The 27,627-nt window shown below is 51.7% G+C and overlaps 1 protein-coding gene across 7 annotated transcripts in view; it reads left to right on the top strand.

Moving 5' to 3' along the window:
• CREB3L1 (cAMP responsive element binding protein 3 like 1) overlaps nucleotides 1-17,726 on the top strand; it is a 43,830-nt gene extending 26,104 nt beyond the window's left edge. For 3 of the 7 annotated variants that reach the window (XM_062635799.1, XM_062635803.1, XM_062635802.1), the window contains exons 3-12: nucleotides 2,536-2,696; nucleotides 4,283-4,361; nucleotides 5,276-5,436; nucleotides 6,037-6,186; nucleotides 6,906-6,964; nucleotides 8,766-8,834; nucleotides 10,775-10,874; nucleotides 14,743-14,863; nucleotides 15,301-15,547; nucleotides 15,942-17,726. In XM_062635799.1, the coding sequence (XP_062491783.1) occupies nucleotides 2,536-2,696; nucleotides 4,283-4,361; nucleotides 5,276-5,436; nucleotides 6,037-6,186; nucleotides 6,906-6,964; nucleotides 8,766-8,834; nucleotides 10,775-10,874; nucleotides 14,743-14,863; nucleotides 15,301-15,547; nucleotides 15,942-15,978 (1,184 nt within the window). In that variant the 3' untranslated portion in view covers nucleotides 15,979-17,726. The remainder of the gene's footprint in view (nucleotides 1-2,535; nucleotides 2,697-4,282; nucleotides 4,362-5,275; nucleotides 5,437-6,036; nucleotides 6,187-6,905; nucleotides 6,965-8,765; nucleotides 8,835-10,774; nucleotides 10,875-14,742; nucleotides 14,864-15,300; nucleotides 15,548-15,941) is intronic. The other 4 variants (XM_062635801.1, XM_062635800.1, XM_062635804.1 and 1 more) reach the window with 4 other exon arrangements.
• The last annotated feature ends 9,901 nt before the right edge of the window (nucleotides 17,727-27,627 follow it).

Here is a 27,627-nt window from a genome sequence, read left to right on the forward strand (position 1 = left end):
GCCTCAGGCTGATGCTTGCACCCCTACACAGGTCCTGCTCTGTGCCTCACCTGCTCAACCCAGGGCATCTATGGATGTCTCTCAGCCATTACTTCTTCCCATTATGCACAGAGTATCTGGAGCAGGGGATGAGCTTCCTGGCATGCCTCACCCACCAACATAGAGTGAAACCTTCAGTGGTACCAGACTGGCCATACCTCTGAAACATCTTCTTACGCAGTAGAACATAGATGTGTCCACACAAAAATCCTTCTCAGTCCCTCATTGACCCTCTGATGCATTTCTGATTCTGTAACCCAATCACTCCCCAGATAAATCTCCGAGGGTGGGAAAGAGAACAGGGTCAGAATGTAGACAGGAAATGGGAGGACAGTCCATATGTATTTGGGTGTCTGCTCCTTTGACTGTCTGGACTGACAGCACTGGGGACTGCTCTCTTGCCGAGTCAAGTCTGCACAGGGAGAGCCCTTGGTGGTCTGCTCTCCCTTGTCTAGCAACTTGCTTCAGCAGCAGCCCTCCCAGGCAGAGGATGCCCCAAGCGTCTGAGAAAAAGGGAAATACAGAGCTTTGCAACAGAAAGGGAGGATGAGGAAGATGAAGAATAAAATCAAAGTAAGACAACTTCAGATTAGCCAGAAGGCAAAACATTCCTGTGGTGGGCATAGTGAAACTGTAGAAGAGATTTAATGGATGAAGCTGTGGATTCTTCACCACCTTTCAGAAGGGTAAGATCAAGTCAGACAACCATCTGTCAGGATGACAGGTTTAGTTGAACTTGCCTAGACCAGTGGGATAAATGGGAAGGCATCAGTGTCCATCTCTGTGACAGGCTGTGACCAGGCAGAAGATGCCAGTCCACATTTTGTGGCTGCAACACCTGTGGTTGTGTTAACACCTCACCTCTTTCTATCAGAAAAGGCTTGTCTGCATACCAGGGTTAACTGCTCTCCAGCACACAGAGCAGCCACAGGAGTGCATGTCTGTGCTTGAAGATGTCCAGTCACACAGAATGAGCCTCTGCTAGAGACACCTATCTAGGCAGCAAAATAAGAAGTGCTTGACCAAAGAAATATTCCACTGGCAAGGGTAGCACTGTGTTAACTGATACAATTCTTGTCCAAGCTTTAACACTAGTTTTCAAGTAATAGCCAGAGGCAGAACTCTGTCATGTCCTCTCTTGATGGCAACAGAGACTGAATTGGGGAAAGATGATAAGCTTCCTTTAGTTCAGATGGCAGCTCCCACAGGAACAGCTACTTGCTTGTGTTCCTTTGTGCAGGCTTTTCTGGAGGACCTTTTTCACCCTCTTGCCAGGACATCTTCTAAACTGAGACCTGCACTGCAGAGCTGCTTTGAGCAGCAGGCAGCTGGGCAGCATCCCTGAGTGCTGAATGCAGAGTGCAGTGCAGAGGAGTCAGGGATTAAGCCTGACTGTGGTCTCATGTTCAGCCAACTAGGGCACTGGTGACACACTTAGTCTGTCCTTTGTCAAGCTAAATGAGTTTCTGCTTGTCAGATAAAAAAGGCGAAGAGGAGGGATGAGGATTAGGGAGGAGGATGCAGGCTCCAGGCCAGTAGAGGAGTAACTTTTTGGCGGGCTGAAGTCTTTGAAGAGCAGTGAAGGGACCAAAACTTCAGAGCAGAGGCCAGGCAGCTCTCCTGCCTAGCAGGTTTTGCTCCCATCTGAGCTGCAGTTTATCTACCACTGCCTGAATCCCAGCTCCTGGGATCTCTGGTTCCAGTGACAAGCCAGGCTCACACCACAGATGCACACAGGACAGAGCAGGCAGGGGGTGAGCAGAGTGTGCCAACACAGCTCCATTCACATCTCTTCAGATACTTCCTTTCCCTCACTGCTGCTTCTGTCCCTGCCAGCAATGGCAGCAGGGCACACCTATAGGCAGCAGGGCCATCCAGGCTCAAGCACAGGATGGAGGAGGTAAGACTAAGCAGAGCAGTCACGGGAGCAGCCTCACAAGCAGATACTACATTGGACTTCCACAGAAATGGACCTTCCTCCTCTCCCATCATGCAGGAAATCTCTGATACCTGGCACTACATCGGCAGGAGACCAAAGCAGCACTGTCAGCCTTTCACTGCCATTGTGCTTGCCCTCTCACCAGCTCTCCAGCACAGAGATGGTGCTATTGTTTGTAACCTGGCAGGTCTGTGATGCTGGCCATGCTGCCTAAGGAGCAACAGCCCTGCATCCTCCTCTCACTGAACTCTAAATAGAAATAAGCTGCAGAGGACGAGACAGACATCACTGGGGGAAGAAACCCCACAGCTCTCCTCCAGTGCTTGGGCTGCACAGTCAGAGCAGAGCCACAACCCTTCTAGCTGTGTCCTGTCTGCTCCCTGCACGCTGGGGGTTCATTCCCTTTTGTACTCTGTGTTGTGGGCCTGCACATGCTTGTGTGGTGACAGTGCTAAACTTGGAAAGGCAGCCTCACCAGACAGGGGGAAGCTGTCTGCATGGCTTTTTATTTCTCTTGTTCCTGCTGGAATTTGACTCTCATGTTGTGCATGTTTCAGAGCTGGAGAATGGAGTGTGGTCGCTGGGGCCCAAGCTCTGCTCCATCATGGTGAAACAGGAACAGAACCTGGCTCTAGACCTGCCTGAGTCCCAGCTAGCTGCCAGCTCCATACCAGTGCTGAACCTCAACCCTCTGCAGAGACTGCCAGTCCCCGAGGAGGTGAGCCCATCTAAAATCCATTGGGAAGCTGGGCTCTCACACAGCAGCACCCCTGATGGTGCAGGCCCTGCCATGTGTCCTGCTAGGGGATTTAGCTGCTGACAGGAGAAGGTGATGCAAAGCCCAAATACTGCATTATTTGTCATTCTCCTCTTGAAATGGCAGTCAGAGGAGCAGCACTACTGATGCTAGGTGGAACTGTTCTTGATTCCTGCAGTTAAGCTACAAGACAGCTTATGCTTCCAGAGCAAACAGTGGAAGGAAGGTTTCCTCCAGCACAGAATGCTTTACAATCTTGGTTAAATGCAAGCATATTCCCTTGGCACAAAAGCCAAAGGCTTTTCAGCTTGCATGTGCTGGAGGCCTCCAATCTGCCAGTATTTCTGTAGCCACTCTTGCCTTATTTTAATCTTTCACAGCATCAATTAAATGTGATGCCACTGACCCCACGATTCTTCAGTATAGCCCCTGCTCTGCTACTGCCTTTTTCATGGCTTTGGGCTTATCATATGGCCTCTCACTTTATCAGTTTTTCACTGGAAGTGGAGGTCCCACTCCAGATCCTGCTTTGCTTTTTCCTATGAAGCAGCAGGAATCATGATTTCTAAGAAAAAGGGGCCAAGTCTTTTGGTAATATCTAAGTTCCTAGTCTGTTGGGAGGAGGCTCACTTATGCCACTGGTGATGGGTCTAGGCTGAGGGCTCATGTCTTCAGTCCAACCATGTTGGATGGGAAAGTCTGACTCATCTCACACAGACCTTGGCTATCTTATAGCAGCTCAGTAGATAACAGTAGAGCATCTCTGGGGTTCACTTCCCTTTTTCACTCATGCTGAGCATCTTCCCATTTAAACAACCATCCAAAACAAATGGGTACTTCCAGCCAAAACTGTGCACAAACTTCCTGTTATTTACACAGCTTGAACTTGCTGTGCCCTCGGAGCTCTGCTCTGTGTGCTCAGCAGCCATCCTATGGTTCTCTCAGCTGTATTTACAGTGTGGAGGAGTTTACAGTGTGTCTGTTTAGTGTAAAAGCTCCCCCAGACACTGGTGGGCTGGGGGCTGGTGAGCTGAGGGGCAGCACAGCCCAGATGGGAATAAATCTACTCTCTAACTCTGTCCCCTGCGATTGGAACCAGCTGCCCAGCAGCCCTGGTGAAAATCATGTAAGCAGGACAGGGGTGGTTCTGTTGCTGTTTCTGTACAGCCTCTATCCTCCCATTTCTAATGAAGGCAGATCAAAGAGGGTAATGTATAGGTTGCTTTAAATTCCACTGTCTGGATCTAGCAGATTGCCAAGGATAAAAGTCATCTCCCTTTTGGAGGTACTCAGAGCACTGCTTGGCAGCGTATCCATCTGCCACTGCCTCTTCCTCTGCAAACATGTGTTTGCAGTCTGTGTGCCCAGCAACACAGGCCATGGGGACTTCTGTTTGGACTCTTGGTTACTATTACATGTGGTGAGAGGCTGCTTTGGGGCAGAGCTGTGAGATGGGGTGCAAGAGAGCAGGGGAGCAGCTGCTTGGGACCCCTCTGGGCAGGAGACATGGCAGCACTCAGGAGCTTCTTTCTGCTTCTCTTCCACAGACTCCCATAGAAATGACTCCAGCACCTGTGATCAAAGCTGAACCCAAAGAAGTGAACCAGTTTTTAAATGTACCTACAGGTAAGAAGATAGAATTTGCTGGTCAACTTACATCCCTCTATACTACTCAGATATAGATCATTCCTATACAGTGAGAAAAGATAACAGCTGAGAGCAAAGCCATGCAAGGTAGCACTGGGACACAGCCGAGTAGAGGAGGGAGCGCTGCACTGTTCCAACTCAGATCAGTGTCTGGACCAGCAGTCACGCACACAATTATTCATACAGGGACTCCCAGGCAAACCAGGCTACTTTAGAGTTGGAAATAGGCAAGAGAGCCTTTAAAAGCCTCAGAGAGACTGCAGTGTTATCCAAAAACAACCATCTGAAAGTCAGGAAATTCAGGATCCAGTTTAATTTGAAAGAAACCCAACCATCTGAAAATCTGCCGATGCACAAATGAAAGCACTATAGGAACTCCCACTGCTGCAGAGAGACATTCCTTAGGCATATTCCCACCTCCACGAAGGCCCCAGGGCTCTCCAGTACAAAGTGGGGACAGTTTTCAAGTGCTTGGAAACCAACCGAGTGACCTGAGCCCCTTTGGATCAAGCATGCTGGCAAGTGTGTGAGCCCTGCAGTTTTTGGAAGAGCTCTTCTCTTACAGAGCTTCCTGTGCTTGTGAGCAAAATATCACAGGCTTTGTATTCCCTTTTGGTTGACACTGGAGTACCTTGTTGCTTTGTAAATATCTTCAGTGTGTTGGCAAAGCCCCTGCCAGCTCTCCGACTCCTGCAGTTCCAGTTTAGCACATCTGAGGTCAGCCTCACCCCTGTCTTGGGCAGTGCTAAATCCAGCCTTGCTCTCAGACCCACCTTGTGAGAGACTCATCACCCTCTTTTCAGTCCTCTGTTATGGCAGTGCCTTTTCCTGTTGCTACTCAGGTCCCTATGCCTGTACCAACAGGCTGACATGAGTGATCTTTTATTTCCCAGTAGATGACCTGGTGCAGATGCCTCCAACTCCTCCCAGCAGCCATGGCAGTGACAGCGATGGATCTCAGAGCCCCCGGTCCCTGCCTCCCTCCAGCCCAGCCCGTCCTGCTGCTCGCTCTTCTACTGCCATCTCCTCCTCACCTCTCCTCACAGCACCACACGTAAGGAGGCAGGAGGATGTAACTGGGACACAGGGCTACTACTCAGAGGGGGGCTGGAGGCTTTCCAAGGCTCATGATGGGGATCCTGCTCTTCTTCAGGTCTCTGACCTGAAATGCTCTGGCAAGGCAATGCCTTAGCACAGGGAGTGGGGACAGGATGGTGCTCACAGGAGTGAGGAGAGATGCAGTAAGTCTTGCACAGTGCCTACCAGCAGCTACCCTGCTTTAGCAAGTGCTATCACCTTGTACTTCGGGATGCAGCCTATGCAATGCAGGAGTTTCTGAGGAGGTTAAAGAAAGAGAAGGGAATAACTAAGAATTCCCATAACCAGGCTGTGTTTTAAACATCACCCATAAATTCTTTGGCAGGGTCCTGCAGTGCCAGTGTGTAGCCAGCCTTACCATGAAGGAGCAGATGTCCTCCCAAGTAAAAGAGGAAAGCAACTGCTGAGCTGTATCCCAGGATCAGGTTGAGAGTAGGAAAGAGCACTGCCCTGCACCTATTTGTACTGAGCCCTTAGCTGCTCTGCAAGACTTTAAGGAAGGTCACTGGGATAGAGCTCCTTCCTGATACTGATGGCTGCTTTCTGTGTGTTTCAGAAGTTACAAGGGACCTCTGGCCCACTTCTCTTGACTGAAGAGGAGAAACGCACCTTGATTGCTGAGGGCTACCCCATTCCTACCAAGCTGCCCCTCACCAAAGCAGAGGAGAAAGCACTGAAGAGGGTCAGGAGGAAAATCAAGAACAAGGTGACTGCAAAATACATAATCATGCTGTTCTCATGATTCCAGAGCATGCTCAGCTGCAGTGCCACTCAGAAAAGTTGGGATCCAGCCTTTGGTACTCTGGAACAAGCCTCCCAACCCACAGAAATGGTGCCATGGGGCATTTCTGCATGCATGCTAGGCATGCAGCTGCATCTGGGAAGTGTGGCCTTTGGTGGGACTACCAAGCTAAGGTCAGACAAATCAGCCTGGTCAGACCTTGCTGTGGGGGCTGGAAAACAAGAGCCATTGCATGGTGCAGGACAAGTGATGCACAAAGCTCATTAGACGGGCAAAAGCTGTGAGCCTTCAGACTGTGATTAGAAAGCATCCCCTGGGACAAATAATGAGACCCTGAATTAGTCACCCAGTGACTCAGAAGTGGTCTGGGGCAGAATCTGACCAGATGACCACGGCACGTACCCATGTGAGTCAGAGGTGTTCAAAGGAACCCTAAAGATACTCTCAGCAGCAGGGGGGACAGGCATGCTGCAAGAAATGGTTGTGGCTTGTAGGCTACATACCTACAGCATCAATCCCTCCCAGTTTTGGCCTGTAGACCAGTAGGAACAGCAGACTGGAAGGAGACTTCCCCATTTACCTTTAGGGTGCTGTGTGTGCAGGGAACAGACAAGATGAAGCCCCAAAGCAGTGTCTAGAGGCTTCTGATACTGACTCCTCTCTGATGGCTGCCCCCCTCACAGATCTCTGCTCAGGAGAGTCGCAGGAAGAAGAAAGAGTATGTGGAGTGTCTAGAGAAAAAGTAAGTTTCTTCTTCTCAGCCCTGTCCATGCACAGCCCCCCTTTCTACTGCTTTTGTCTCTGAGTTGCTCAAAGAGCACGATTCCTTGCAAGGCTGGCTGCACAGAAGTTTGCTTTGGGATCTTGCCCCTACTCCCCTCCCTCCTAGAAATCCTATTGCAGGGTAATGATTGCTCTAGAAACCTTGTGTTTCCAACTGCTTAGTTTGGCTGGTCCCCTGCAGAACACAGGCCATTTTGGCTGCCAGCAAGGTGGGATTTTGGGTAAGAGTCACATTTCACCACTAGAAATTGCTTCTATTTTGTCTGTCCCATACGCAGCAGGCCCTCTGAGGGCACTGACCACAGATTTTCCCCCTCTCTTTCCATAAGGGTGGATACACAAGCATTTGATAGCAAGAAAAACCTTGCACTACAGTTATTCCCCACATTCCCTCCCCTGCATGAGCTCTGCTTTTCTTCTTGGAACCCTCTTGCATATATGGTAGGCATAAGCCTAAGGTGACATTACATGACACTGAGAGGGTGGAAAATAAGTCTTAAGGACCTAATCCTCTGATGCCTTTAGTACAAGCAGCCCCTGATGGGCATTCCCAGACAAAAAAAGTCAATCCAGGTGCAAATTCCTATTTCTGTGCAAATACCATCTTCTTCCCTGTTATTAACACGATATGAGATCAGCAAAATGGAAGAAAACCAACCCCCAAACCTAACTTCAATGAGCTCTTCTCACTGATGCTATTTATCTGCTCTAAGCGTGCAGAAACACTGAATAAAACCAGATGCCTCAAAGCACCTTCAAGTTCTCCTGTCCTTCCATAAGCAGCACCTCTGTGTGCATGTCCAGGCATCAGAGCACATCACCCACAGCAGATCCTTCAGCTGGGGCTGGGTTGTTGGCTGACCTCGCTCCAGTGGCAGGTCCAGAGCATCCGAGCTGGGGCCTCTTCCCCAGCCGTGGCTGCAGTGCCTGTGTGTGCTCAGCGGTTTGTTCCGCTGGTTCATTGCTGTGACAGATGGCTTTCAAACAATGCCAGGTTTAAATGTGAACCAAAAGCAGCATTGCGGATTCTTTTTAAATGGAACAAGTCTTTGGTCAATTTGGCTTTCTGGCAGAGCTGGTTTGTCAAAACCTCTGCTTGAGCCCTTCAACATTCAGTTTGACACCTTCGCTACAAGCCCAATTTTTACACGGAACGCCTGGTTCAGAGACCGTGCTGGAAACCTCCTGCAGGACCAGGCTGTGTCCCTGGCCTGCCTTCCTGCCGGCCTGGAGACACTCCCCTTCTCTCTTCCCAACCACTTTCCCTTCGAAGCCGTGGGATGGAACCTGCAGGTTCTCTGCTGCCCTCGTGTGTCTGCAGTGCGAGCTGGCCCAGCATCTGCCCGGTTTTCACACACAAGGAGCACAGCCAGGGCAGATTGTCAGAGTGGGGCAGGTTTGAGTTTGTCCCCCTGTTCCTTTTCCATGCTCCTTAGGGGGGTTTGCAAGTGATGGAAAAGCCTATATAACAACTGAGTCTGTCCTGACTTGACCTGCCTGTAACCAGGTGCTACTGCCATTCCGACCCTGGGGAAAGCCTGAGCTGGGAACTGTCTCACGTTAACTGTCCACCTGCAATATCATCCCTGGTCCATTCAGGCTGGCTGCAACCAGATGGGCCAGGAACATCTGGCTCCAGGACCATATCTGCAGGTGATGGATGAGGCCACGGAGCTTCCACACACCAGGAGAGACAAGGATACACTTCCTTTCTCTGTCTGGCCTTTGTAACTAAGTTGCTGCGGGTTTTATTCCCACAGGGTTGAGACATACACCACAGAAAACAATGAACTCTGGAAAAAAGTGGAGACCTTGGAAAATGCAAACAGGTAAGAAGGACCAGAGCTGCCCATGGTAGGGCAGGGGGGCAGGAAGGGAAGCAGGGGGTGAGCAGAGAAAGGCAGCTCCCCAGCTCCTGGCAGCACAAGCGCTGCTCAGTGAGGCGCTGGGTTTGAGCCCATGACAGCAGCTGGGTTTGGTTAGAGAGCCTGGAATGTTTGTGTTGGGAAAGCCAGGCTGCTCCACAGCAAGGGGAGGGAGGGAAGGAGCATTTCTCATATTCCTTCCTTCTTCTCCCTGCAGCCCTTTGGGCTCATGCTGCCCTCCTCCCCTTGCCCTCCAGCCCTCTGGCCATCTCCAGGGCAGCTGTATTCCCTGTGAGAGGGAAGCCCCTCACACCAGCTTCTCAGACCCACTGTTTCTGCTCTTGGGCTCTTAGGAGGAACATAAGGCCCTGGACACAATGTGGCTGTGTCATTTCTCTTGAGAAAGAGCTGAACAGACTTGGTGAATATAGGGGAAGCCCATTCCCTGAATAAAGGTAGAGATCCCGGCTGCCATCAAATCCAGGGCAACCCCTTTGTGCATGTGGTACCCTGGCCTTTGCCCTGCCTCTTCCCCTTGCAAAACAAGCCCAGAATCTCTCTCCCATCTGCTGCTGCTGTTCACCTGAAAGGAGAAAGCTTCCTTGGAAGCAACTAATAAAGATTCCCCCCCTTGCCCTGGGAATGGGCAGCAGCAACTGAGCCCAGCTCTGCTCCCTCTTACTGGGGGCAGCACATGTGAGCAAGGGCAGTCAGCTGCAGGGCTGGTGAGGTGGGCACTCATTTTTATAGCCCCATTTCTATCACCCCAGCTGAAACTGAAGGGGAGAACTGCAGCTAGAGAGCCAGTCCCAACCCCCTCCCCCCAGCAGCCACTGCAGCTCATGGAGCCAGGAAATTATTAGGGGTTATTTTGTTAGAATACACATTGTGTTCTTTCTAATTGGGTTTGGTTTTTGAGCACTGCCAGTGGGACACTGTGCTTCTCTCCACATTTCAAAGAGCAGAAAAGGATTTGGAAAGAGAGAAAGCTGGGATTCTCCTGCAATCTCCTGCCTCCAAGACCTGGCATTTTATAAAAGCTCAAACGTATTTGTGTTAAACAGTCAGTGTTCTCAAGGGGAAGCATGCAGTAGTTTGCATGTGAGTAACTTGCAGCCCTGGGGAACTGTGTGCTCTGTAGTCTCTCCCTCACCCCATATTTCTCCACCAGCTCAGGGAAGGGTTTGGTAGCTTTTAGTAACACACCTACTACTGGTTTGTGTTTATGTGTGCCAGTGCCCAGGTCCAGTTAAATGGGGCAGAGAGACCTTGGTACATGTTCCAGCCAGGGCAGCCAGAGAATGAATCTGAACTCAAGATCTGGCTTTGCCCACATCCCTGTGCAGGGTTTGCCAAAATGGAGAAGCTGGAGGGGATTTAAACTGTTTTCTATTTCTCTCTCCACCACTGGGGCACAGGTTGAGCTCCAAAGTGTGTGTGTGAGTGAAAAGGGAGCAAGTGGGTCTGTCCTCTAGGTTTGACCTGACCACAGAGTTCAGTCTCCATTCCAGAGCCTGGTTTTCATGGTAACCTGCTTCTCCATTGCTCTGGGAGGTGACTCCCTGGGCTTTGAGGCACCCAGGAGTCCTAAACGGGTCATTCATAATGGTGGGTAGTTGCAGTGAATGTTGTGGTAGATCTACTAGTGAGGAGATGGAGTGGGTTACCTTAATGTAACAGCATCTTGGGGCATTCCACCTGCAGTTCCTGCACACTTTATATCTCAAACTCACCCAGTTTTGTTTCCTGCTTCCCAAGCCTGTTTGGTTGGAGAACTTGAGCAAGACTTAGCAAGGGTGACACACTTGTTCTCACAGGAAGGGAAAATCAGGGTAATATATGAAGGGAGTACTGGTATTCTTGTATCTTTATCAAGTTGTGGTTTGGGTTGTTTCCTGTCACAGGACTCTGCTCCAGCAGTTACAGAAGCTGCAGGCTCTAGTAGCTGGGAAAGTCTCCAGACCCTACAAAATGGCTTCCACACAGACTGGGACCTGCCTAATGGTATAAGCTTCATTTCCATCCTCCTTATGGGCCATGCTTCCCCAGCCAGCTCTGTTGATTGCCTGTCTCTGCCCTCTTCCCCCCTGCTCAGCTCTGTTGCCAGTTACATCTGTCTCCTTTTGTGTCACAGTCACCAGAACTGGGCCCTGTATAAGTACATGGGTAGTGTCAGCTGTTAATGCAACAGCATTAGAATAATTCCTGCATTTTCACTGCCTTCTTCCCTGGGCAAACCACCACTTTGTTTGCTTTGCATTAGCTATTGGCCATTCAGCAAAAATCTTCAATGAGTTTCCATCATAATGGGGAGAGTTTTCTTTTGCTCAGTTGGTGATGCTTAATGTTTAAACCAGCAGGACAGGCCAACAGTTCAAGTATTCTTCCCAGTGGCTATTACCTTGTGTTTATCAGCAAGAAATAGCATCTGTTCTTGCTATGTCTGTACATCAGGCTTTGTTAAGTCCAGCTGGAATTCCCTTTGTTTGCCCTTTTTGACTAACCAAAATGATTTGGGGTTGTCTGATGGTTTTGGTAATCCTGTTTGCCTCTCCTTTCTCATAATGAAGCAATATTGGCTTCACTGTGGAGTTTTGGGCCACGCCAGTGTGTGTGTGGCCATAGATAAGAGCAATTGCTTATTCTTCATCTAATTTTTTTGCTAGGGTGAAAGTTTCTGATCCATGGTAACAATATAACCTTCAACCCTGTGATGTCTGCAGCATTGTCATAGTAGCTGTTTGTGACAACTTTGTCAGAGTTAGTTATCTACATCTAGAAATCACTTCAGTACTGTTAACAGGCATGAAATGCAAGCAGATGGTGAGGTGCTTGCCCCACTTTCTCAGCACTCCAGTGTCCTGAGGGGTTGTTTTTCACTCTTGGTTCAGTTCCTTGGTTCGAGAGCCCCTGCTCTGTAATTTCCAGCACTTTCTCCTTCCAAAATCTGCTCAAACTTTTGCTACTCTTTGCTGCCCCCGTGTCAGACCAGATTTTAATGCCTGACTGTCTTTTCTGTTGGCTGCTCTGTGGCTTCATTCCCAAGTTGTTTCCACGTTTTTGGGTGTGACCCAGCTGAGCCCAGTGACTCATTGCTCCTTAATGCAGCAGCTCGTAAGAGCACCCCTGGCTCCTAAAATCCTTCATTGCTACTACCTGGAATGAGCAAGTGCAGAAGAGGAGCCCTCCAGACATCCCCTGGGCTGCAGGCTGATAAAATACCTAATTTAGCTTCCCAGCAATGTCTTATCTCTCCTTGCTGCTCCCTTCGTTCCACAGCATCCCAGCCCACACACCAACTCTCTCAGGCTTCCTGGCTCTAAAGCATTCAAAGAATTTGTCATTTGCTTTTCTGTCTTTGGCCAGTTCCTCTCATAGGCCCCCCAGTTCCCATTTCCAAATACAGCACTCCTTATCACAACAGATATGTAGAATCATCATGCCTTGTAGCATGGGAGTGGAGCAGAGCACCCTTCTTTTTTAGCCCTGTGTCATTCCTGCTGGATATTTGTCCTTAAAGGCATCCAGTGATGAACAGAACTCAGCTTCCTCAAGCAAACCATTCCAGTCCCTTGTTATCTTTCCCAGATAAAGCTTTCTTGCTATCTCATCTAAGTCTTCCTTGCATCAGCTTAAGCCTATTACAACTTCTGCCCACTGTAAGCAAGACGAGTTTACTCTCCCTTTGTGCAGCTGTATTTTACATATTTGATAACTATGGTTTTTGAGCAACTCTCTTGTGTCTGCTCTGCTAAATCACCACTCTTTCTTCAGTCTTCCCTCGTAGCCTGAATCACTGCTTGTTCCTAGACTTCTCTTCCAGACTTTTTCCAGTTGCCCCACATCTTTTGTGGAAGCACAGGGCCGAAAGCTGGACACAGTGGTCCACCTGAAGTCTGGTACGGAGCCAGCCAGAAAGCCTGTTCATACTGCATGGGCTGAGATTCGCCCTTTGCAAAGTGACACTGACTAGTTCCCACCATGTGCTTCATTTTAACTCCCAGGTCCTCTTCCACCTGGCCACAAAGCCATTGATGTGCTTCCTCTGTCAATCAGGCCTGCCAACTTCAGGATCTCAGCAGGTCTTGACATTTGTCTGTACAGATCTGCTGCTGTTCTCTTGGACCACTTCTCCCCATGGTCAAGATCATTCTGAATTTGAATCCTGACCAAAAGCCAGTCTGCTTGCAGGCTCTCCCATCTGTAGATCTGACACAGTCCATCATTCAAGCCAAGCTTAAAACTGTTGAATCTTGCCAGAGCCATAACAGAGCTCTCTGCTCCTCCATCTGCTGCTTCCCCTCAGTTTGACAGTGAACCATGTGAGAACTCTGCTTTCAGGATGTCTTTTTTTGATTTTGGCCTCCACCTTTCCAACTGGTTTTGCAGTGGTTTCCCTCATTTTAAGAGGGCAAAACAGTGAGACGGTCAAAAGCTGTGATGGTCAAAGTCAAACCAAGAGTTATGAAGTGTTGTAGAGTTTGAACTGGAACCGAATCAGAGCATCAAAGTTAACCTGAAGCAAAACAGAGTAAAACCAATGCTGGTTTTCAAAGTCCCAGCTGAAAGCCATGTTAAAGCAAGCTGTTAAGTACTGCTCTTTCCCAGCCCATAGAGCCTATATTGACGTAGAAGAGAAGAACAGCCTTCACAGGGCTGGCTCCCCTTTCTGGGAGCTGTGTGTTTGGCTGTGATAGCTCCAAGCAACATCTATTCAAAGTTTAATTTTCCTTCTCTTTTTTTAGTGGAATAAGAGTTCTAAATGCCTTGTGTGCCTGATATGTGCTTAGACATTTAATTCCCTTACTTTAAAGCCAGCCATGAAGAATGAACAATTAAAATCCCTCTTCACATAGCACAGTATCTCCATGCTGTTATTTGATCTTCCACATGTCCTGGAATCCACTGGTGGTCAAAATTACCTTGATGTACCAGCTTCTGTGTGTTCCTTAGGCATGGCTATTCCTAAATGGGTGGCTGTTCTGAAAAGCAGTCAAGCAATTGCTAGCTGTCCCCACAGGTGTCCCCACTGGTCAAATTTAGCTGGTTTATACACAGATGCATTGCCTCTTTGAAATGCTCAGTCTGAGCACTGAGCTAGCAGCAGCTATACACCACCCATGGCACATGGGTGTTCAGGTAACAAGCATTTGGCTCTGTATTGTTTCCCATGTGTCCCCTCTTGTTCTATACTGGTAGTTCCCTAAACTCTATAGAGTTTTATGATCAGGACTGGCATCTCAGTGTGAAGCCTTGCTGTCATAGCAGAACCTTCCAGAGGGGAATTTCGAGGGAGCTTTCATCTGCCTCTCTCCTTTCATCACTGTCCCGTAGCTCTGACTGTTCTGCCTGACAGCATAAGGTACACATGGTCAAGCATCCATACCCTTTCCTTGGACTCTCTATCATTGCTATCAGGTATTAGGTGGCTCCAGTTCTGCTGTCATTTCTGTGGACAGTGGCTTCACCTTGCTGTGTGCTGTTGTACCTCACAGATTCCTCACAGTAAGCTTCTCTTCTTACAGCTCCTACTGAGACAATTACCAGGTTCCCTTTGGTCAAGGCATAGTTCATCCCTTCTGTTGAGTCTCCCTCTTTCTCACCTAGTTCCCCAGCTATGCCTTCCACCATCTCTCACCAACTGGACAGGCAAGTTCTCATCATTGAACCAGAAATACTTCAAATAAAGCAACACGAGGAAGCTTCTGACTTCCCTTCTAAGATTTGCAGCAGGGATAGGCAGAGCAAGCCCTTTCCTTCTGTGAAGGACCACAGGAACCCACATGCTCTCACACAGCCTTACATCTGTGTGCTTGGGGGGAGTGTTTCTCCAGGGCTAGCAGCACTAACTCTGTGCTGATCTCCTCCCTAGGTGCTGGCACTCTGCTTCGTTCTGATCCTGGGATCCCTGATGCCCTGTCTCCCTGAGTTCTCTTCAACATCACAGACAGTGAAAGCAACACCAGCACCAGACCTTTACACAACTAGTAAGAGTGAGTCTAACGTGATTCCTCCATTTCACCCTGACAAACCATTTCCAGCTCTTCTCTCAACATTCCAAGTTCAGGGATAGCATCCTCCTCTCAGTGCCTACCCCATATGCTGGGGCTCTGGACTGTCAGTGGTACAAACTCTGATAACAGCTCCATATTTGGACCTGTTGTAATTCCCTACTAACCATTGTCCCAAAAACATGACAAGTGTCAGAGGAAAGAACATGAGGAAAGAGTCCTGGGGCAGATTGTCATTTGAAGAGGCTGTGTGCAATGGGGGACATTTGCCTCCTGAAGCTGGGGGGAGGATGGGTATCCTGCAGAGCACATGTGCAAGGCCATAGCTGGGTGAGGGTGTGCTGAAACCACCACTGTGACTCACACCCATAGCAAGAGAACTTGTCCTCATTGCTAACCAACACTCTCCTCTTTTCCAGTTCAGTCACGGAGCCTCCTCTTCTATGATGAGGGTGCTGGCTCCTTAGAAGAGAGCTATAGCTCCTTCCTAACGGTGGACCATCCTGAGGGGTGGGAGCCTGAAAAGGGGCAGTCTGAGGAGGGAAGACCTCATCTGGCCAGGACACATGAGGCAGCCAAATATCTGAGCAAATCCCACCTGGAGAATCCTGACCAGAACATAACTGACCCAACTCTCACCCACCTCAAAGAGCAACTCCATGAGAGGTAAGCAAGTGTTGGGGGGGACCCTCCAAGCCCCAAAACACAGCATGGTGTCTGGGAGTGAGCAGTAGCTTATGTATGTCCCTTCTGCTGCAAGGAAGGACAGCTGAGCTGCCTGGGTAGTACATTAGCTAAAGAATCATGGCTGGATGAGGCCAATGCTGGCAGGGAGAGTAAAACCAAGTTTATTTGCTAGAGCAAAAGTCTGGGACTACATCAAGCACTGGCACAGAGCCAAGAAGGACTGGGTGATTCAGGTAGTTCCAGGCTTGCTGGTCATTCAGCTCCCTGGGGAAGGGCTTCCTCCTGGACAGAGCAAACCAGCTGGGCACACAGAGGTGAACTTGCATAGGTTGTAATAAACCTTGTCTGATGCCTTGTCTTTTCTTTTCCTCAGGGAGACAAGCACCAGTGAGACAGCTGAATACTTGTAGCAGCTGCTGGACCTCAAGGCCTCATTTGTCTGACTGCAGGATTCCCTCCTCACTAAGCAACTGAGGGGATCTGGCAGGAGAGGACACTGCATTCAGACACTCCTAAACCGGCCTTGGGTTCAGCTCCTCCCCTTTCCCATGCCCCCTCTTAGTACTGATCTCTCTGAGGGGAGTCACAGGACTGCCAGAACCAGCAATAAATGGCTGGTGAAGCCCTGGGACACCCTCTTCTCCTGGCCTTATCTCCTGATTAGATGAGCACTACCCTATGGATGTGGGCTCACCTTGGAGTGGAGGGAGATCAGAGGAAGCCCTCAAACTGTTCAGCTCACACCCCAGAACCTCCAGACCAAGGGGGCTGTCCCCAGGTACGTACCCCTTGGCTACATCAGATGCACCTGAAGGAGAGAGAATGCTGGATTGACTGTCCTGCCTGGGGGGCTTAGGAGTGGGTGATGCTGGTGCTGAAGAGATGGCTCTGGAGAGTTTGAGCTCATTCCTTCCCCTTCATCTGTTAGTATACTTCTGCTTCTGTTGAGAGAAAACCTAGATCTTCCTTTACTCTAGTTTTCTCTTGATGGACACACCAACATAACTTCCACACCAACTATCTGCAAAGATCTGCACACAAACGGAGTGGGGGAGACAGATCCCAGATAGATAAACCACCATAAGAATCAGCAGCTTCTGGACAACCAGAGCTCTGAAATAGAGAACAATTTCCCCCCACAGCCCACTTCTTCCCATGCTCAGCACCCTTGCTTTGGCAAAGGTGGTGTTTCCCTTTCTGTTTCCACCTTGGGCCCTACAGTGCAGTGCTAACCAGGTCAGTGGCCTTTCCACTTTCCATTCTGCAGGCCTCAAGCTTTGAGACTAGGTGAGAGACCTTAACCCCATCCCACTTCTCCATCCCCAGTTCTGCTTCATGCCAAATGGGGTCTTTCTAGGAACTTCCAAGGAGAGCTCTGAAGACCATTGGAGGGCTGTTGGATAACCATCGTTCCCCTCGCATCCTCCATGTGCACAGCAGTGTTGTGAAAGCCACTGAGGACCTACTGGTATCTCTGGTGACAGGTACATCTGTCAGGAAAGAGGTGGCCCATCAGAATTGGCCAGGGTTACCAAAGACTGTTTTAGACCTCTTCCTTTTAAGTGCTGGCACCAAAGTTAGCAAACTTCCCATTCCACCCTTCAGGCCAGACCTGCCAAATTCGGTGCTGAAATGACCTCATCTCAAGCCTATGCCATCCTCTTTAGCATCCAGACACCCACTTCTGACCCTTTTTCCTTCCCAGCAAAAGCCCTGCTGAAAGGCTCCAGTGTCTCCTCACTCTGTTCCCTCAGCTGCCATTTGATGGAAGGACAATGTGGGACATGACTGTGGGAGATCTGGGATGTGGCTGCTTGCCCCGCGTTTGCACCTGTGCACTCTGGCAGGTCTCACAGCAGGCTCCTCTTTGGCTTCTTCCGGACTCACTCTGCACTGCCCCAGCCTCTCCTTGCCCCCCAGGCTGTGAGTGGAGAGGGCTCCCTGGAGAAGGATGGGATGGTTCTTGCTCAAGGACTGGGAGAAGCAAGGGAGGAGCCCTCACATCCCTCTTTTCTCCCTTTTAAAACCGATTTTGCCCCCTGAAGCCATTCAGGACAAATTTGGACAAAGCTAACTGCAACCAATGCGTGGCCAGTGGGTTGAGGAAGAGGAAGGCCTTCAGCATAGCCCTGCTCTTTCTGAGGTTCCCACAGGACCTGCTGGTGTCCCATCCTTCATCCCAGCACAAAGAACCACTGCCGGGTCCAAGCACGCCCTCCTCCACCCTGCCATCTCCACTGAGCATGTCCCCCCGTGCCTCCCACTCCCACATTGTACAGAGACAAGAGCAGAACTCGTTTGTACATAATGAACCTTATTTTGTATTATTGCTGATCCCTTAAGATATTGTATTTTGGAGACTCTCAGATCCTATTTTCAGTATTGTATTTTATTAAGAATTAGTGCGGGCTTGGCATCTATGAACTTCTTCCTTGTTAGCAGCTCACTTTCTCCTTATACTCCAGCAGCTGCCTCTTCCCTCCTGGTTTTTGTTCTTTTTGTTCGGGTTTGGTCTTTTCTCAAGCCACCTTTTCCTCTCCTATCCCTGGCTCTGCATTTGCTTAGTGAAGCAAAATGAAAAAGAAAATAAAAAGATGCAGCATCAGCCCTGGGTTGATGGGTCCTTTCCTTGAGGCATGGTTGTGCCACCAGCCAGCATGCAGAGCTCCTCACCTCCTGCTCCCCCCACTGTCCCACATGCAGGATTGGTTCGGTGCTGGGACCTCGTGCTTGGTGTCAGGGGTTAAAAGCAAACGTGGATGGGATGTTTCCAGCAGCACTGATTTCTTCTGCAGTTCTGAACAAGTCAGAACCGTTCTGCCTCAGTTTCTTCTCCCCCTCATAAATACCACTAACATTATCCTCTCGGGTGGAGGAAGATCATGGAAGAGAGTTTATGAAGTGCAATGAGCTCCTCTGATGAAGGGGCAACAAAGACATTGGTAGTAGCTCCATGGCTCTGGTCCCATCCTGTCTGAAAATATGCTTAAATCTTTCTGTTAATGGTAAAAGCAGAGCAGCTGAGCTCAGATTGACAATGACTTGGGACCTCTGACAGTCCATTCACATCTGCAAACACCGGTGGGGTTTGTCCTGATTTTGCATGAAACATGAGGCAACAAAGGGCCTAGAAAGCAAATCATTTTCTAAAAAGCTCCCTATGGGTCTGTTAGAATTTGGCCATTGAGACAACTCCTTGCAATGAGGCCTCCACATCTGCAAGGCAGCCCAAGCAGGAGCCCCTCTCAGATGCTAAAACGTGTCTCCGTCTCTCACCTCCAGCAGGGCTGGTGCAGCAGGACTCTGCTGCAGGAGGAGGTTGAGTCTTTCAAAGATTTCTTTCTGTGGATTGTGATCTCTTTGTGGACAGAGCAAAGCACTGAGCTGTTGCCACCCTGCTGTGACAGGGCTGGCACTGTGGCTGGTGGAGAGGAGCTCCCTCTTCTCTGCAGAGGGGTTTGACATGGGGTCCATGCTGGGTTAGCCTGACCCAGATTTTACAGATCCCTGCAGAGCTCTATTGCCCTACACACACCCATGGATGGATTCAAGAAAAGCCTGACCTTGCTCTGCAGTTTTGTCCTGCACCAGAATAAGTTTTAAGTCGAGGGTCTGAGGTTTTCCCTGTGGCACATTGTCCAAATCAGCTTCCTATCTCTGCATCAGTGTGATGCTCCTTCCCCCATCCTGCTACCAGGCTTCTCTCTGCAACCACCAGATCCCATCTGAGAGTGGGGCTCCTGCTTTGCTGCCCCTGTGAACCATCATCCAGGTTCATTGTGGCCTGTACCTTGCATGCACCCTCCAAAACGCCAAGGGAGACAAGCGCAGGAGGGGAGCTCTTAAAAGGACAAGTTCTCAGGCTTTGGCTCCTTTAACACTGATGCAGCCGGAGCAACCCTAACTCCCATCCATCAGGAGCAAATTACCCTTCCATCAACAAATCCTCCTAATCTACAGTCTACCAGATAGCTGAGCTGCTCAGAGCAGGCACATCAGGATCTTTTGATCCCTGCTATGCCTCCTGAATGGAACCAGCCAATCACACCAGTCTGGTTTATTAGATTAACAAGCAGGATGAGAGGGAACCTTCTTTACAAGTCACCTTCAGCCTCACTCAGTTACACTGGGTCTGCTCTAAATGCCTCCAGCCAAGTCCTACCACACCAAGCTGGGCTTTTGCCCATGTGGGGCCACATTTCCAACAAGCCTCTGCACTCTCGGTAAGTTCAAGCCCTGAACAAAAGAACACCAACAGAACACAGGCTTTGTTTTTCAGAAATTATTCCCAACTGTTCTCTGTTACCAGGCCAACTTGATAAGAAAAGAACAGAATTGGCTCCTGCAGCTCCCTGGGCCACTGGCAGTGCGTGGCGGGTATATTGAGTTGGTTACAGAAGGATGCCTGGATTAGGGCTCTCAGGAGAGCATCTCCTCTTGCTGTCACGTTTTGGGACTGTGCAGGGAGTCCTCACATGAACCCACCATGGGATTGGCAGGCTTCAGTCATGCTGCATGGCAACAGCCTGGGCTTTTGGACACCTTCTGTGGAGAACAGGGTGTCTGCACCTCCTGACACCTCTCAGGTACTGAGGGCTTGTTAATAGTGATGGAACTTAACCCAGCCTGCCTCAGCCTCAAATCCCTGTGGATTTTCTAACCTGGTGGCTGAAACAGTGCTTCCAGGTAAGCAGGGTTCAGGTTCCACTTCTTGTGCCCAGGGAAGGCACAAGCTGAGGGTCTTGGACTCCTCCCAGAGCTTTACTCACTAGAAATACTGCTCCCTAGAGAGCCTGTGTCCTGCCTGTGCCTGCAAAAGTGAGGACGGCGTCTATGATAACATTGAGTATACTTGCACCATTCCGTGTGCCCATGCAGAAAGAAATCCCTTCCCAGGTCACAGGAGCAGCCTTCTCCTGCCTGTGCTCCAGGTAAGTGCGTGACCTGGTGCCAGAAGGATGGGACTGCCCAACCCCACCATCCAGCCACAGTGTCCCCAGCAGTGTCTGCCTGCACTTTGCAGGTCCTCAGGGAGCTCTGATGGCATCCTCCAAGGAAAGGATGCCCCCATTAGAGACAGACATGTGAAACATCCTGGGTGGGCACAGAGGGATGCGGAAGCCTGAGCAAACCTTTCCCTCCCATCATTCAGGCTCTGATATCTCTTCTCCTCCACACACAGAAGATCTGGGTGCACAGCCTGTGTGAGAGCCCCACTCTGGGTAGAAAAGGATAAAATCCCCATCAGATTTTATCCTCTTGTCCCCAGAGAGGCTTTATGTAGCACAGGATCAGCCCCCATGGGAAGGCAGAAGGCACCCGCTGCCCTGCTGCTCTCTGCCTCAACCAGAGGTGCTGTGACCCTGCACTTTGTTGTGCCTGCCCTTGTGAGCTTTCCTGCAATAAGGGCCTCTGCTTCCCTCCCAGAAGCTCCTGTCCTATGGCACTGATGCAGCCCCAAGTGGCTCACCCCTCCTTCCCGCACCCTGCGCTCCTCCAGCCTCCAACTCACATCCACCCCAGCCTGGCCATCCCCTTCCTCAGCCACTGACTCCAACCACGAGGGACAAGACATAAGTTTGCCAAAATCCGAGGGCACGAGTTGACCTGCATCCTGCATCCTCCTTAGCTCCTCTGGGCAGCTCAGCCAGTGCAGATGAAGGTGGCTCTCATAGCACATGGCCATCAGAGCACCTTCAGGCTAGGGCAAGCCCCAGGGCGGGCAGAGAAGCATCAGTGGGTGCTGAGAAGCAGCGAGGTGCCACACATCCCTCTGCACCACCCGGTACCCGCTGCTTCTCCCTTCCCACAGCCAGCTCCCAGCATCTGCTGTGCCTGTGGGTGGCAGGAGGACACGCAGCAGGGCTGTGCATGGGTGCAGGGAGCACTGGCAGGCTCCCAGGCAGGTCTCCATCACAGCAAGTGAGGATGAAGCTGCTTCCCCAGGGCCAGCTCTGCCCATGCTTCAGCTTCCAGGGGGAACAAAGCCCCTGTGGGGGCTGGAGGGGCTGAGTCATGCAGCGAGGAGGGTGCAGGGCTCCTGCAGTCACGACTGTGCGGAGGAGTGGGCCCGGGGGCTGCCTTGCCCGGGGATGCACAAATCAGGTGCAGGACGGGGAGATGTCACTGTGACATTTAGGGCCAGACAAGGGTTCTGTGAGCTCTGTCTGGGTACCTGGAGCCCTGTGGTTACCGGGGAAAGGAGCTCTGCTCCAGGCCCTGCTGCTTCCCTGGATGGGGACAGGAATGTGCCCTGCCACAGGGCTGCATGGAGGTGGCAAGATGGGTGAGCTGCTGCTGACAATTCCCAGAGTGATAAAACCATCAGAGCAGGCTGAGAACAGATTAAAGCTCCAGTTGTGCCAGCCCTTCATGGAAGACACTGGAATTAGGGGTGACAGCAACACGTTCTTGAGGTACTGCTTGAACTCGGTACCTTGCTGCGGGTAACTGATGCACAGGTGGCTCTTGCAGACCCACATCTCAAATTTTCCAGTGCCCAGCAGGTAAAGCCTCCACATGTAAATCTGGGGCAGAACAAATCCAAACCAAGCAGCCAAGCACATATGGGAACATTGTGGGGATCTCTGACCCCAGCAGCACTGGGACAGGCAAGGCTGAGGCAGTCCAGAGCTGGGACCGGGGCCACAAAGTCAGTCCAAACCCAAGTCAGATGACGATACCACACTGCTGATGTGGGCAGAGGGCAGATGGGCCTTCCTACCTCAGGGTGCCAGGGTTGGAGGAAAAATGCCTTGAATTAGTAAAAAGCAGGAACAATGTGGCTTCCCAAGTGGCAAGGACCTGAGTGAGCCACGCTACAGCCATACCTCTCCTTGGGTACCACTGCCCAAAGCTGGGGACCCCATCCCTGGACAGATCTCACCCGTGCTGGCCAGTGAGCCTGAGCAGCAGGCACTTGGCTCTGCTGGGGCTGCTGCTTTCCAGGCTGCCTGACCTTACCTGATGAGTGGTTGAGACTCAGCTCCCTGTGTACCCTTGCAGGCAGCAGACGCCGTTGTCCCCGTCCTCTGCCTCCCTGGCCTGTGAAGGGTTAAGTGCCAGTTTCTGAGTGTCTCTAAGGTGACACCAGGCTGCCTCTGCAGCTCTCTGCATCCCCCCTCCCCACGCACACCCTCACGCTCACTTTCTGCTTTGTCTTTTGAGGGCTGCTGCAGGATCGGTGCACAGGCACCTTCCTCACTGCCTACCTCTGCCTGCCTCTCCTGCTGCTGCTGCTGGGGACACCGAGGTATGTGCCTGGCCCAAGAGGACCTGGCTGGAGGTACCCCAAGCTCTTCATCACTTGCTGGGAGCATCCCCATCCCTGGACGTGCTCTCTCCTAAGACCCCATCCTCAGTAAGTGCTGTGTTCCCCACTGCCCTCGCAGTGCCGGTACCTCCGAGGAGCAGCACCAACGTCTCCAGCTTTCCATCAGCTATTCCTGCGCTTTGCAGTGGCAGGGCAGCAGAGACACAGGAAGGCTGAGCTGCGCTGGCTGAGCTGCCCGAACCGCTCTCAAGAGGCTGGTAACCACCACTGCAAAAAGTTGGACACTGCTTTTCCTCCGTGCTTGCGGAGCTAAGGATTGTCCCACCTCGCCGGGAGGCGAAGGAGCAGCATCACGGTACCCTGTGGATAGAGACCGAGCTGCCGCGGAGGTAGTGGGAGCAGAGCAGGACTCCCTGCCTGGACAGACTCACTGCAGCATGGCTGAAGGGAGCTGGAGACACCTCACCCCGGGCAGGGACCATGGTGAGGTGGGCAGAGGGGCCACGGCGAGCCCCCGGGGAGCAGTGGATGCAGCAAGCACTGGGCAAGTGCAGCGCTCGGGCCTCAGCTCCCTGGACCCAGCCTGGGGGGAGATGAGTGGCGCGGTGGCGGCGGCAGGGGTGGAGGAGCAGGTCCTGCACTTGGCCATCAGGAAGCAGGTCTCCTACAGGTAGGAGTCCCCGAGTGCCGGGGCTGGGCTGGGGCAGAGGAGTGCCCTGTCCCGGGGCATCTCCTTGCTATGGGGTCAGGGCTGGCTCTTCCTAGTGCTACCAGCAACCACCTCAGCACAGGGACAAGGGGATGGTTAGCCCCTTCCCTTCCCTTCCCATCCATGCAACACCCTTTCCGCAGTGGCTGTCCCCTTGGCACCCTCACAGGCCCCTTATTTCTCCTTCTGTGCAATTTCCCTTTCCCAACCTGTGGCTGTGATGCTTCCCAGGCCCCTTTCCAGGTAGTCTGTGCCCAACAGCCTCCCTCAGACTCTGGCACGGGCCATGGGCTAGACATTTCCCTCTTAATCAGCTTATTGTCCACTGCACTGGGTGACAAGGGACCTCTGATAACATTGATTCTCCTCTTCCCTGTCCAAGGGGACAAAGCAAACATCCCCTTGCTTGATTCCCAGGTCCAGAAACCTCGATCCCACCTGGGAGACTGAGCAGTGCTGCAAAGATGAAAAGGCTGAGATTGGGGCTCAGACTGGAAATGTGCCCTTTGGGGACACCTCTCAGCACAAGCAGTAACTGTGCTGGTTTTTGGTGTGACCCCACTACCGGGACTGGTCTGCCTACCCACCCCAGCAATGCCAGTGGAGGCGGAGAGTGGTTTTCATAGCTCCCAGGGAGCTTATAGAAGCCACTGCTGGTGATGCTCAGGTGAGCTCCTATTCCCTGCTCCATCCTGTGTGAAATCCTGCTTGGGTCAGCACCTCCAGGAGCTCAGCTCTGGTGGATAAGGTCTGGTCTCACCTTCCCCTTTCTTTCACTGTTTAAGCCCTTCTACCATTTAGCACCCCCAAACTGTGCAGAATGGCTCTCAGAAATCCTTCAACCCTGTCTATAGTAACAGCAGCACTTGCAGGACTGCCCCTGAGCTGCTGCAGGGTCTGAGACCAAGTTTAAGGCAGAAGCCTCCTCCCTACCCTTTGGCTGAGCTGGCTTGGCCAAGGGACACCTCTGTGTCTTTCTGGGCTGTGCCACCACATCATGCTGTGCTCAGCAAGCAGCAGGCAGTTTACAAGCAGGTGGAAAAGTGATACTGAGGATGCCGGTGCCATTCCTGCTGCCATGATGGGCTCTCCTGCCACCAGTCTGGACTCAGGGACCCTGGTGCACAGAGCCCTGCTTGGGGGCAGATTTGGGGCAGGAGCTATCAGTCATCCCCTGGTTGTGCTCCTACCCATACAACACTTCTTTCCCTTTGCAACGGCTGTGGAGCGAACTGAGAGTAAATTGCTCTCTAATACTGTGGTAATGGGAAGTAATGGGAAACCGTATTAGTGCCTGCAGAGCAGGAGGGGCCCACGGCTGACTCATCTCCAGCACTTGTTATTCCTGCAGTGGGTGGCGAGCAGGAGCGGGGTGGCAGAGTCCTCCCTGAGGCAGCCCTGTGTCCCCGAGCCTTGCTGTGAGCTGGGGCAATCATCTGGTACCCAGGGCTGCTCTGTGAGGTGCTGGGAGCATCTCTGCTCCGATGTCACTGAGGATGAGGGATTACTGTGCCAAGAGAAGGGAACCAGAGCAGGATTTTCTCCTCTTAGCTGTCTTCCTCCAGATGTGCGCAACACATTTTGCAGACGGATTAGCCAGCTGCAATTATCCAGCCTCCCCAGGGGAGGAAGGGACCATACTGCAACCTAATTTGATCAGCCTGAATTCGCTCCAGAATTGTCTTAGGATGCTGGGCTTTGTTTACATCCTGCTTGTCCCCTGACACCCTGTCTCTGCTGACACGCTCCAGCCCATGCTGCTTGGCCAAAGCACATCCGTCCTCCTCCACCATCACCAGGGGGGTGTCTGCAAGACACTTTGGTCCGTCCAATGCAGACTTTGCAGGAGAGAGGGGTCCGGTGGGGTTGGAGGGGGTGCTGCAGCTACCTGCAGGCCAGCAATGAGGGTGGTCTTTGGGATGAGCTGCTTCCTCCATGCTATGTCTGGGACAGAGGAGCAAAGAGAAGGGGAAATGGGAGAAGTGTCTGGGGTGGAAAACTGCTTGTGCCATCCTGTGACACCCACACCAGGTCAGGCTGTGATGGATGCATTGCCCAGAGCTGGGCTAACCTTTCATCCCTGCAGCATGAGAAGCCCTGGGGGTGCTGATATAAACCCCTTCACTATGGTGCCTGTCTCTGGAGGCACTTACCAACCCCTGGTACAGAGACTGGAGGACCTCTGTGAGCATGTCAATGCTCAATGTCAAGCAAAGGTTGGAGGCCCCATTCCTCCTGCTGCCAACCTGCCTGTTCCTGCTGTGACCCATTAGTCATCACAAGGGGCAGGCAGCATGAGCTGCTATATAAAGGCTTTGAAATGAGCAGAAATGATATTAAGCCCATGGAAATAAAGTGATTTCCATAAATAGCTGCTGCGGTGTAACGGAGGCGCCTTGGGAGGGTGGAAGAGAGCTCAGCACTCAGGTTATATTTAGGGCTTTGAGTAGCAGTTTCATGCCAAACTCATTAATGATGCTGGCTTGTGCACCAGATTTGCACGTTCTGGGACAGTTTTCCCAGCAGGGAGGTGCCTCTGCAGTGCCAGAAGGACCTCGTGCTCTGTGTGACCATAGTGAGCCCTGAGCAAGCGCCAGGGCTTTGTGCCTTGCTTCCTGGAGAGATGCTTCGGCCAAGTCTCAGGTCAGCTCCTGTGAGCCTCCAGTGTCTCCATCAAGAGTTAGTGGTGGGGCAGGAGCATCTCTAGCTCCTTAAGTGGAGCAGCTTCCATAGGGAGAGTGGTTGGAGGAACTTTGCTGTGTGATCTGGAGGCGGGGAGGGTTGGGGCAGGCGCTGGCTGGATGCAGCAGCACCCTCAGCCTCTTGGGTGCAGTTCAGGGCTCGCTCTCATGTTCAGCACGTTGTCAGTTGTTTTCAGGGTGATCTTGCAGCAGTGGCCTTTGTTCATTGTCGCTGCTCCCAGCAACCCAGCCCGCAGAGGTGTTTACCCAGAAAGGAAACCACAAGCACACAAAAGCTCAGGCTCCCCACACGCTACATCGATGGGTGAGAGATGTGCTGGGCTTTAGACCAGTCCCCTTCTGCTCTCAGCCACTTCCAAAGGGCTCCTCACCAGCACCTTGTGGTAGTGGGTCCCTGTGGCCCTCTGTGCCCCCCCAGGCTGGCATCAGCCCCTGCAGGGCAAAGCAGAGCATCCCTTTGCCAGCTCTCATGCTCGGCAGGGTCCCCATCTGGCAGATGGGATGCAGCTAACGCATCTCACAGGCTGTTCTGTGCCAGGGAGCTAAATATAACCCAGAGAGCAGAGGGGGCTGCTTTGTAATGTAAATAGCAAAGGAAGCTTGGTCACAGGCACAGGCAGGGCAGAGGGGAGAGCTGGCAGGGCCTGCTGGGGCGCCTGTGGGGCTGCTTGTGGGTCTCTGCTATCTTCTCTTCCTTCTGCCTTCAGATCTGGCTGTGCCCTGGGTTTTGTCAAGCCCTGGGGCAGACGGTGGGCAGCCCCTTGGTCCAGGCTGGGGAAGAAGGGAAGGAGAAGCCTCTGTCAGCAGCAGGGAGAAAGAATGGGGCAGAGAGGGGGCTCTTTCCTCCGAGTGCTGCTTTAGAGCCCTTAATCGTGTTAGCGGGTCTGCGCAGAGCAGCATAATCAAATTGCCATTCATTCCCAGCAAGCCAAGCCCGCTCCGCTCTGACAGACACATCTGTCTCTGCATCCTGCTCTGGATCCAGGGAAAGGAGATGCCTGGCACCCGCTAGCACAGCTGGAGGGAAGCTCACAGTACTGGGAACTCCTAATGAGCGAGTGACAAGCACGTATCTCAGCATCCTGTCTTGATCCTCTCTGGAGCCAGAGCCAAACTCTGCTTCCTTGGAACATCCCATTGTCAGGCACAGGCTGTGGTGGACACAGGGGTGGGATGGGTTTGGAGTCAGCATCATGCTTAGTGGACAGTCCTGGTGTGCATTCACTCCGTGGCTCTCACCCTGGTTGCTCTTAGGTGTAGTGCTCTTAGGTGCAGTGCTGAACTGGGGATTGGGCTGTGTGTAAGGAGAGATGGAAACATCCCAAGAGGCAGTTCTGGAGGAGCTGGGAGGCTGTGGGTACAGCCCGGCTGTGCA

The sequence above is a fragment of the Pezoporus occidentalis genome, unplaced genomic scaffold, assembly GCF_034315485.1.
Source record: "Pezoporus occidentalis ecotype Australia unplaced genomic scaffold, CSIRO_AGI_Poc_V1 ctg46, whole genome shotgun sequence".
Lineage (NCBI taxonomy): Eukaryota > Metazoa > Chordata > Aves > Psittaciformes > Psittacidae > Pezoporus > Pezoporus occidentalis.